General features: G+C 41.1%; 1 protein-coding gene across 1 annotated transcript in view; it reads left to right on the top strand.

Moving 5' to 3' along the window:
* The first annotated feature begins 281 nt into the window (after nucleotides 1–281).
* Nucleotides 282–11,804, top strand: part of sh3bp1 (SH3-domain binding protein 1) — a 16,266-nt gene continuing 4,743 nt past the window's right edge. The window contains exons 1-15 of the mRNA XM_044178772.1: nucleotides 282–581; nucleotides 5,886–5,928; nucleotides 6,557–6,661; nucleotides 6,754–6,830; nucleotides 7,319–7,430; nucleotides 7,997–8,073; nucleotides 8,174–8,261; nucleotides 8,410–8,478; nucleotides 8,634–8,724; nucleotides 8,820–8,956; nucleotides 10,155–10,266; nucleotides 10,636–10,717; nucleotides 10,803–10,883; nucleotides 11,093–11,206; nucleotides 11,666–11,763. Coding sequence (XP_044034707.1) covers nucleotides 532–581; nucleotides 5,886–5,928; nucleotides 6,557–6,661; nucleotides 6,754–6,830; nucleotides 7,319–7,430; nucleotides 7,997–8,073; nucleotides 8,174–8,261; nucleotides 8,410–8,478; nucleotides 8,634–8,724; nucleotides 8,820–8,956; nucleotides 10,155–10,266; nucleotides 10,636–10,717; nucleotides 10,803–10,883; nucleotides 11,093–11,206; nucleotides 11,666–11,763 — 1,336 coding nt within the window. The 5' untranslated portion in view covers nucleotides 282–531. The remainder of the gene's footprint in view (nucleotides 582–5,885; nucleotides 5,929–6,556; nucleotides 6,662–6,753; nucleotides 6,831–7,318; nucleotides 7,431–7,996; nucleotides 8,074–8,173; nucleotides 8,262–8,409; nucleotides 8,479–8,633; nucleotides 8,725–8,819; nucleotides 8,957–10,154; nucleotides 10,267–10,635; nucleotides 10,718–10,802; nucleotides 10,884–11,092; nucleotides 11,207–11,665; nucleotides 11,764–11,804) is intronic.

Here is an 11,804-nt window from a genome sequence, read left to right as displayed (position 1 = left end):
TGCAAATGTCCTATTAATATCCAGAATTATTACATAGAGATTTACTCTCTCATACTGTTGGAGGAAATAGTACATTTTTCTTCAGAAAAACTGAACAAAAAACAAATGTTCTGCCATTGTACCTCTATAACGGCGGGGCTAACACCAACTCACTCGTTCTGCTCTGTGAATATGTGTAGTATATGTAGTCTTTGTAGGCTAACTTTTAAATCATAGTGTGACAGTCAAATCCGAAAAAATCTCTCTAGCCCCCCCACGGCTGACACTCTGCAACTTCCTCATTCGGTGGCTCGTGTTAGATGTGACTTCAGAGCACACTCCTGAAACAAGAACGAAAACTGACAACCCAAACACGCACACATAAACACACAACAACAACCACAGAGGCAGAGGCGGCCGGTCTGTGCCTTCTTTCCCTCATGAAGTAACTCAACTGGACCCTGCGTGGACGTTTTTGGAGCAGGATACCTTGTGGGGCTGAGCAGGACTGAGAAGGTCAGGTAGAAAAGCTGGTTAGACTCCACTGCTAACATGCTCCGGCAGTCTCTCAGCATCCTGAAGCAGTTTGGCTCTGCGGCAAAGTAAGTGCTTTAACCTGATCTCTCTCTCTCTCTCTGATTTTTGTAGAATATGTTGCGTTGAAACTGTAATAAGCACATCAAGGCTCTCACGCTCACATGTACACTGAACTCAAGGGCTTTCAAGATCTTGTGTGAACCCAAAAGTGGCATGTTTTGGTGTATGAAAAGGATTTTGGTCTGATGATTCACACATGACCATGTCAGGTTAAGAAATCTGAGTTTAATTGATTTTAATTTCTCAGTAATCCCAGCAGTTAATTACACATTAGGGTTTTAAAGCGTCACTATGTAACTTTTTAAAGAAGAAATAACGCAATCTTCCTCTTACAAATGAAAAGTTGAATTCATATGCAATAAAACGCACCGTCGCTCAATTCAATACACTTTGAGGTTTTGCTTCTACATGTTACTTGGTCTGGTATGACCAGTAGCTTATGGCGACTAATGTTATCAAACTTTGGATAGATATCTCTGTAAAACTGACAACTGAGTTAGTTTGACTGCCTTTACGGCTCTACTTGTGCAACTGTTACACTTTGTTTTATCATTTCCCGTAATCGTCACTTGCTCGCTACAGTGGCTTTCATTTAGCAAAACTTATAGTTTACACTTTAAAGCTGCTGCTGTGAATCCACATCACAAAGTTTCCCTCAGGATTCCTGAGTGTTAATGTTAGGATGGATCATTTCAGTTATTTAAAACTTCAAAGGCTCATTTTATTTTCCTCAAATCCAAAAACCTTTATGGACTTTCACAAAGCCTGTGGGAACTCATCATTACCTGCTATGCTGGAGAGGTTTTCATTTCAGTGCGATATTCTGCTTTTAGGAAATGTTGAATTCTGCTTAGGTTTCCATGTTCTCGTTTTCACAGTTGCAAACACGGTGTTGAAAAGTGTGTAAAGCTGGCATGCCACAGTTGCTGGTTCCTCTTTAAAGTGAAGCATGCTGTTTGGGTTTAGAGGGAAACCTCAGACTCTTCTATGCGTGAAAGCCAGAGAGGTTCAGCACACCTGAGTAGACAAACTTACTCAAGTTTGTGGTATCAGAAATACTTTATTGATCCCAGAGGGGAAACTCTTTTGTTACAGCAGCTCACTATCACCTCAGTGCACACAGGAATAGAAGTACTAAGCAAAACATATAATACACTATAATACAGGTCAGAAAATAAATTAAGTACCAAGTGGGTATAAGTATAAAATTAAAATAAGTGTGAAGTACAAAGTGGGTTTACCGGTTGATGTTACGTATGTATGGTATGATAATACAATGTAATAATATAAGTAATAAGTAGTAGTGCATATACTGTCAAGTTAAGTGTAGCTTATTGAGATTATTATGAGACGGTGGATATTGCACAGCAGTAATAGAAGTATGAATAAATATCAATAAATTAAACTGAAAACGGAGTATATTGCACAGGAGTATTAAACAGAAAATATTGCACAATTATTTCAAGTACTGCAGCGATGTTAATGATCCAATGTCCAGTTTAGTGACCTAGGGTCATACACACTGACACTTAGAGGGAGGAGTTAAAGAGTTTGATGGCCACAGGCAGGAAGGACTTCCTGTGGCGCTCTGTGGTGCTTTTTGGGGGGATGAGTCTTCCGCTTAAGGTACTCCTTTGTTTGACCAGCACGTCATGGAGTGGGTGGGAGACACTGTCCAAGATGGCATGTAGTTTGGCCAGCATCTTCCTCTCTGACACCACTGACAGAGAGTCCAGCTCCACCCCCACAATGTCACCGGCCTTACGGATCAGTTTGTTGAGTCTGTTGGCGTCCGCTACCCTCAGCCTGCTGCCCCAGCATGCGACAGCATACAGGATAAAACTTAACTCATAAAACATCTTCAGCATTGTCAGCAGATGTTGAAGGACCTCAGCCTCATCAGGAAATGGAGGCAGCTCTGGCCCTTCCTGTAAACAGCTTGGTCCCAGGTACTTGTAATCCTCTACAATGTCCACACTGACCCCCTGGATGGAAACTGGGGTTACTGGTGCCTTGGCCCTCCGTAGATCCACAACCAGCTCCTTAGACTTTGTCGCATTGAGCTGCAGATGGTTCTGCTCACACCATGAGACAAAGTTCCCCACCACAGCCCTGCACTCAGTCTCATCACCACCGCTGATACATCCCACCACAGCAGAGTCATCAGAAAACTTCTGAAGGTGGAAGGACTCTGTGTGGTGGCTGAAGTCCGTGGTGTAGATGGTGAAGAGGAAGGGAGAGAGGACAGTCCCCTGAGGGGCCCCAGTGTTGCTGACCACGCTGTCCGACACAGTGCTGCAGGCGCACGTGCTGTGGTCTGCCAGTCAGGTCGTCAACAATCCAGGACACGAGGGGGGCATCCACCTGCATCGCTGCCAGCTTCTCCCCCAGCAGGGCTGGCCGGATGGTGTTGAAAGCTATGCAGAAGTCAAAAAACATGATCCTCACTGTGCTTGCTGGCTTATCCAGGTGAAATAGTATATTGTGAAAGCAGTGGTTGTCTACCCGGGGGTTGGTGCACTTTATGGTGTTGTGGCATCTCTCTGAGAAGAAACAAAACTTTGACACAATAGAACTTGTAATTGCAATTTTTCTTAATAATTTCTTGTAATTTTATTGAAATGTCAGTAATTTGATGATCAAAAACCTTAAACAAGAGAAGAACATTTATCTGATCTTCACCCCGCATATGCACTGCAGCTTGTGCCAGGCTCATGAGCAGGTGTCACTTTGTTTCAAGCATTCATGTGCTAAACAGGTTGAATACCTCTGACCCAGAAAGTTTGTGCCTGTGCATGGCAGTGACTGATGTTTGCAAATGAGTGGGTGATCAAATCCTAGACCTTCACCCTGTTTGGTTTTCTTGGTAAAAACTTGCATGCAGCAGGTCTAAAGGAGTGTGTGTGTGTGTGTGTGTGTGTGTGTGTGTGTGTGCAGGCCATGCTGCCTCTATACCGCTGACACACTGGTTTAATAATAAACCGACACAGTGTGCATCTGCAGCAGAGCAACGTGGGCTTCAACTACCACAGCAGCACACAAGGTTCTCAGTTTGTACTGATGCTATGACCTTGGATGAGATAAACACATGTACAAAAATAAAACACATGCACACAGTATTTACATGTACTGTACCTTATGAATGAATAGAGCAGTTTTTAGAAGCTTAATACCCCAGTGTAACAATACATTGATTCTGATATATCAATTATTTATGTTACTGTGGTCAGGGAGTAACCTCCATTATATCAGCACCGAACAACACTGACTATTGGTCTAGACATACACACCTCTACAGACACACACACTTTTACTTTTTTAATAAAACATGTCTGCTCACATGCTCTTATGTAATGTTACTCTTCTCAAAATAATCTGTTTTTATGCCTCCAAAGGAAAAGCTGAAATGAAAGTAAGAGATTTTAAAAAAGGAACTGCCGTGTGTTTCAAACCCACTGGGGAATTCTCCTCTCTGTGTTTTGAAACGTCAGATGTCAGGTTCACAGGAGGAAATATGAAACTACATCTCAGAGGTGCTCAAGCACATCTGACCTCTTTGCGAACTGGGTTGGGCTTCCTTTTCGGCCGTGACACAAGCTTGAAGATGTTCTCAAAGCTGCAAAGGAGTTTGTTGGGTTGCACCTCTCTGTTCATCTCCTCCCCTCCTTTTTAAACGGCTGTGTGTCGCAGCAGAAATGGAAGAGGGTTTTGGTGTTGCAGCCCCTCCCTCCTCTCACAGAGCTGGTACTGAACCAAACCACAGCTGCAGGTTTAGGTTGTTGGCTTCATGTTGCTCGTCAGTCAGGCCTAAAAATGTCCTCATTTGTCAGCCAGCAGATATAAAGAGCTCAGAGCGGAAGAGGTGTACTTGAATTTTAAACTGCAAAGCTTCTGCAGTGGTTCATGTTTTATTATCATCTGATTCAGGACATCAATGCAGTGCTTCTTAGCAGGCAGCTTGTAAATGTCTTGTAAAATCCTTTATGTCAGATGGTCCCACCAGCACATGAATGCAGCACAATGGTTTTATTGTTTTTCATTCAGTTTAAAGAAAATATTCGCACATCCAACTGGCTTCAATGCAGGTGCATTGGAAAATGTCACTTCCGTCTTCTGAAAAAAGAAAGAAATCCTGCTGTTCTTGCTCAGCATCATTATTTATTAATACTCACATTTGTGTTCAAAATATAACATAGAAACCATTCATACTTAGTGTGAATTGGTGTTAAAATAGTTGTTACACTTCATTTGCAGTTGCAACTTTTGTACTTGTTTCACTTTATTTCTTTGTATATTCCATTTCAAATGAATTTTAATTATGACTGTGTTCTTATTACCATCAGACAGAGCTTTCTAATGACACTTCACACTCATTTCTGTCCAAAACATCACTTCTGTGCCTCCTTAAGAAACCCTCTGTTAAGTACAGTATATGATTCCAAAGTGAAATCTTTAAACAGTCCAAAAAACAAAGATATTTTATTTACAACTATATAAAACAGAGCAAAAGGAGCAAATCCTCACATTTGAGGAGCAGCAAATGTTTGGCATTTTTGCTTCATGAATTTCTTTAATAGTTATGATAGAGATTAAACAAATAGTTGATCAATCGGTTAGTGGTTTTGATAATTGAATAATTGTTTAAAGAAATAGTTCAACATTTTGGGAAATATGCTTCTTCGCTTTCTTGGAGAGAGTTGGTGATCGATACCACACACACGTCTGTATGCTCAATATGAAGTTCCAGCATCCAGTTAGCTTATTTCAGCATAAAGACTGGAAACAGGGAGAAGTCACTGTGGCCAGCTGAGACACATAACACCCCCGTAACACCACAACTTGTCACTTGTACACCTTCGTTTTTGTTCAGATTAAACAAATGAGATATAACTCAGCTTTAGAGGTGCTGGTAGGTGGAGTTTGTTACCTCCGGACAGAGCCAGGCTAGCTGTTTACAGCCATGAGAGTGGTATTGATCTTCTCATCTATATATTACATATATAAATATAATATCACTGAATTTTTGTAGGTTTTGGACTGTTGGGAAAAAAACAAGCAATTTTATGACATCACCTTTGGCTGTAGGAAATTATGTTGGGCAATTTCACAGACTTGTGACATTTTATAGACTAAATAGAAAAACAATCCTCAGATGAATTGATAATGAAAATAATTGTAAATTGCAGCCCTAAAGTATAACAAAAGGATATTTGGATAATGTTCGACCAACTGTTTTTGGCACCAGTTTTGACATCAGAGTTGTTTACCTGTATATTCACTAACCAACACAACACACTTCACTTCTACAGGTCACAAGATGCCACTGAACTTCTACACGAAGACCTGGTTTTGGTGAGAAAAGAGGAAAAATTCTGTTTCATCCCTACAGTTTATAATTCAGTTATAAATGACTTATTATTAACAAGTCATTACCTTATCAGAATCAGAATCAGAATCAGAAATACTTTATTGATCCCCGAAGGGAAACTCTTTTGTTACAGCAGAAACGGAAAAGAATTAGCTGTATTTTGTTACATTTTAATTAAAACTTTGGTGTTCTGTGAGCTTTAGATACCGCCACCTAAACACAGTTAAACTTGTTTTCAGTCTGACATAAATAGTTATGTGAAATGTGTAGCTCATCATATTTGATATTACTATATTACATGTATATTATTGATTTTTTGCTTAGTCATAATCACCAGCGCCACTAAGCTCCACAAAGCACCTGTTTTTTCATTCACACTATAACAGCTTATAATGGAAAATGTCTTTTGCATGACAAAACATGATAAAAACACAAGACAACGTAAACACTAATAACAATAACACTTTAAACATACATAACTAAAAAAAACACATAATGGTGTTGATTAACTCTAACAGAGTTTCGTGAAACATCAGACACTAACACATGCAACAGATCACATGGTTTCAGTTCTAAGCGTTGCTGCATGTGTGCGTCTCTGACTGAATGAAGGTGGAGCAGCGGGTGGAACCGGCCAAGAAGGCGGCTCAGGTCCTTCACAAGAAGCTGCAGGGCTGCATGCAGAGTCAGCAAGGGCTGGAGGCTGAGAAACGAATGGTACTGAAACTACTGCATCCATGGGGACGAGTCAGGGGAAAAAACATTTGATTGGTTGCTGAAAAGCGTGACATTTGCTTCTGTCTCCGCAGAAAAAGCTCCCTCTGATGCTGCTGTCCGTCAGCATGGCAGAGAGCCTCAAAGACTTTGACGCAGAGTCCTCTATCAGGTTTGATCCTCTGCAGTTATCCATCCACCCCTCCCTCCATGCTCTTGACCTGAACCCTTGACTAATAGCCGTGTTGACTGCTGTCATGTGAAAACCTCATGACTTTAGCACGGTGGTTTTCAGTTCTGGATGAAAAAGAAAGAGGACCCCACACACTGTCTATAGCTTGTGACTAGAATTCTATTCTTGCCTTTTATTTATAGTTTTGAGGCTTTGACAGAGCAGCTAGGTACTGCATATTGACATTTAGTTCTTGTTGCAAGCTCTCACACCGTGCAAGATCCTCCTGTGTTTGTGTTTAATGGTGTCTTTCCAGCATATATCCATTTCTAGATCTTGATGTTATTGTGTTTTTATAGTTTTTAGTTCTGACATCCATTTGAAAAAGTACATAAATTGCAAGACAGGAGTTGACCGGCATGTGTTTGTGTGTGTGTGTGTGTGTGTGCGCGTGTGTGTGTGCGTGTGTGTGTGTGTGCATGTGGCAGGAGGGTGTTAGAGATGTGCTGTTTCATGGAGAAGATGCTGGCCAGTATGCTGGCAGACTTTGAGATGAAACTGGAGAAGGCAGTTCTGGAGCCACTCAACAAGCTCAGTGAGGTGAGAATGGCTTGTATGGTGAATGGTATGGTGAACGGAAGCTAATATACTTCGCCGCACTTTATATGACCACAGCTGCACTACATCTGTAAATACATACCAGAACATGCACAGAGGGATTTGTGAATAGAGAAATGTTTAAAAAGTGGGGAGACAAATCCAATGAGGAATGAGCTAATAGCTCTCTTTCATTATTATTTAATCGTCCATCTTTGTCCTTTTCTCACTCTTATGTGTATAGAAGTTCATATACAGGTGGTGGACAAAATAACAAGAACACAATGCAGCACATTCCAATACAATGCTTGACAAAGGTGCTATTTATTGCACCAGTTTTGTATTGGATTGCATTGTATTGTTGGGTGTTTGTGTTAATTTTTCCATCCTCAGTATGTATTCAGCTAGAAGTGTACAGTATGTAATGTGTCAATGTATTATTTTTCATTTCTGTCCCTGAATGTTGCCTTAATAAATGCATGGACAACTAAGTGTAGCTGAATGGAAATAATTCATAAAATATTAAAGCTTTCTCCCCAATATTTTTACTTTTCTTAATTTTTTCCTAGGATGATTTACCAGAGATTCTCAAGAACAAGAAGCAGTTTGCGAAGCTCACAACAGACTGGAACAATGCAAGAATCAGGTGAGTTGCGCAGCCTCAGTCAGGGCTACATGTGTTACAATTTATCTACCGATAAAGTAGCTAATACACTGTTTACACATTTCTGTGTGTGTGTTGTCAGGAGCCAAGCCAGCACTGGTGCCCAGGCAAAGCAGGATGGGCTCAGGGAGGAAGTGGAAGAAGCTTGGAGGAGGTTGGAGAGCATCAAGGTACCAGTGTTGCCTTTTACAACCACCTGGGCTGCAGCAAGCATCCACCCCTGGTGTTGTTGAGCAAGGCAGTGAATCTCTGCCACCTCTGTGGAATCAGTTGGGTAGCCTTGACCTCTGACCTCTCTGTTTTTTTTGGTCTTTGTAGGACCAATACTCTGCAGATCTGTATCACTTTGCAACTAAGGAAGAAGACTACGCTAACTACTTCATCCGTGTAAGTTGGAGTTGTGATGGCTTGATATTTTTTCTGTGTGCAAACAGAATACAATTTCATTTCACAGAAAGTATGCACTAAGCTGTAGTCAAACCAAAGACTGCTGTATATCCGTAAGTCTTGCAAATGTACCCCTCTTGTTTCTCTGACCATAGCTTCTCGAGCTGCAAGCAGAATACCATAAAAATTCACACGAGTTCCTGGACAAAAACATCAGCGAGCTTAAAGAGAATCACAGTCAAAAAGGTGAAGTTAGTTTGCACCAGTCTGTGTGTCTTAATTTGCTATTGTCATTGCAATATGTGTTCTTATTTCCTCTGTGTACTTATCTGATTCTGCAGGGCCACCGCTGAGCCTCTCTAACCAGAAGGTCTATGGGGAGCCTCTGCTCTCTCATCTCTCTCAAAGCAACAGAGAAATCGCTGTGCCCATCCAGGAGTGCATTCACATGCTGCTGAGAACGGGCATGAGAGAGGAGGTAAGACTGACGGGATTACACAACAAGGTTCATAGTGATAATCGTAACACACAGATTGATATGCATGTAAACTCTGCTTAACAGTACCTTTACCTTGTAGTTTACTCCCTCACAGGCGCTTTCTGTGCACCATCCCAGCATTCAGCTTTGTTTTACACAAGTCCAGTCTGCAGACTACATTTATATCTAGGACCTTTTCGTTCTAGTATTTATTTAGACTTTTCTGACTTTTCCCTTTTAAAAATGTGTCATTTTATTGATGCTAGATTTGTTTTCTCCTTGGCACTGCAAAGAGATTTCAGCTGTAGAAACCACCATGTTGGTGGTCATTAAACTTCTATATATAAACAAACTTTTTTTTCTAAATGTACCCTATTCCTTGTGTGAAAACAAGACTAAAGATCTACACCCACGCTAGCGGCTCTGTGAGGCTGTACTTGCACAGCGGTGCTTTGAACTAAATGCTAACGTCAACATGCTAACATGCTCACAATGATAAATGCTAACATGCTGATGTGAAGCAGGTATAATGTTTACCATGTGCACCATCTTAATTTAGTGTGTTAGTGTGCTAACAATTGCTAATTAGCACAACACAAAGTACAGCTGAGGCGGATGGGAATGCCATTAGTTTTGCAGGTATTTGGTCAAACATTGGACAAACTGAAATGGAGATCATGAATGTTTGTAGCCACAAGCGTGGTTAAAAGTGAAGTAATCTCTGCAGAGTTTGGCCTCTAGGTACTGTAGGTGCTTGCAAAATACAGAAGGAAATACAGAGATTTTACAGAAGATTAAGTTTGAGAAACACTAGAAACTCTTTAATCAATTTGTCTTGGGTCATTTATTATACAATCAGTGGAGGGAATGGTACATTTAGCATCTTTGCTTCAGGAATTTGAAGGATATGCAGATGATAAGACAAATTAATATGTATATTTTTGTGTGCAGATAATGTATATTTTCTGCAGACTGTTAATGGGCTGTTAAGTGTTTTTGACAAGTACTTCTCTGGTTTCGGTCTCAGCCTTCTTTGCATCTGGTCATGACTAAAAATCCCACTAGACCTGGTCTTGGAATTGACTTGAACTCAGCACGGCTGTTTGTGACTGCAGCCCTGCTGCTATTCCCAACTCTCCCACTTAAACACTCTTTTTCTCCATCTTTCTTCCCCTTCCTCTTCCTCCTTGTCCCTCAGGGTCTGTTTCGTCTGGCAGCAGCAGCCTCAGTGGTGAAGAGGCTGAAGACTTGTTTGGATCAAGAAACGGTCAACCACAACGAGTTCAGCATGGACCCTCATGCTGTGGCCGGTAAGGATGTGTCCACTTCTTTTTCCTTAGATTTCCTCTTAGTGGAGTTTGAGTTTCTCTCTTCGTGGTCTGTTCAGCCAATGTGATTTTCGCAGCTAATTCTAACTTCCCAGTTCCTCTTCTGTTCTGTCTCCAAACACAACCCCTGTTGCAGCTTCCAGTAATGTAAAATACATCATTTCCTGTGTGCTAGAGAATTTTTAGCATGAGTCACCACTTTCATCAAACAGTGAGAGAAAGCAGCCAATATCTAACATTATTATTATATATGTAGCAACAGTAAATGGGCAGTAATTAAATTAATTAAATTATTACCTCAGCTTGCTTAATTGCAACTGTGATGATTTTTCTCTGAACGTGTTCTGACAGGAGCTTTGAAGTGTTACTTGCGAGAACTTCCCGAACCTCTAATGACCTTTGAACTCTACAATGACTGGTTTAAAGCAGCAGGGTGTGTATAATATCTACACTATATATTTCTTAACTTTTCCTGTGGTTTCAAGTCTGTCTCTTGAGTTTGATCTCTTTCTTTGCAGGGAAAAAGACCAGACAGAGAAGCTGGAGCAGTTCAGAGTACTACTGAAGAAACTGCCGCCTGAAAACTACAACAACCTCAGGTGTGTACTCATTGTGTACATTTTTTTCCAGAATCACATGATCAAATGTCTCTTTAAGTTCCTGATTTTCTGTCTCTGGCAGTCACAAATGTATATGTCACTACTGTTGGACGAAATATTATCTCAAAAGGGTCAGCATTGCAGGAATGAAGGACATCCTCATACTCAGCTTGAACGCAATGCATTTTTTCCCTCTCTCTCCTTGTCAGGTACCTGGTCCAGTTCTTGTCTCTGTTGTCTGAGCAGCAGGCTGTAAACAGGATGACGCCCAGTAACATTGCCATCGTCCTGGGGCCCAACCTACTCTGGCCACGAGCTGAAGGGTGCGTAGCGACCAGCTCATCTTTCTGTCTTTACCCTGTGTGTATTATTACAATGCTCCATTCACACATGTTCCCCGTCCTGCTTGCTCTTCCTCTTCCATCAGCTTTGTGTCCGATTATGAAGGGATGAGCGTTGGTATATCATCAACCAGACACCCTGGTCATATGAAAGTGAACAGCAACATTATGCTAACAGATAAACTGTGAAAGACTGTTGGCTCGGCTAACACTTTCTTTGCAATGAAGATTTTGTTTGGTGCATTAATTGCAGGATGAGAGTGCAGTAACATTCTCAGTGGTTAAACCTCAAGAGGCAGTTTACATATACAACTGTTAGCAAGTTTACTTATTATTTTAGTAACACCCTGGTGACATTTGTCTATAAAAAAATAACTTGTGACAAATGTAGTGACTGCCTCTGTCTGTCCCACATGTTGTTGTTCTTCTCTACCTCTTTAGGGAAGCTGCCCTGTTTGACATGGCGTCAGCTTCTTCAGTCCAGGTGGTGACAGTCATTGAGCCTCTTATTCAGTACAGCTCCAGCCTCTTCCCCGAAGGTATACAAACACAAAACACTGATGTACCCTCTTTATGTGAC

This window comes from Siniperca chuatsi, linkage group LG20 (assembly GCF_020085105.1).
Source record: "Siniperca chuatsi isolate FFG_IHB_CAS linkage group LG20, ASM2008510v1, whole genome shotgun sequence".
Taxonomy (NCBI): domain Eukaryota; kingdom Metazoa; phylum Chordata; class Actinopteri; order Centrarchiformes; family Sinipercidae; genus Siniperca; species Siniperca chuatsi.
This window is presented reverse-complemented; position numbering and strand designations above follow the sequence as displayed.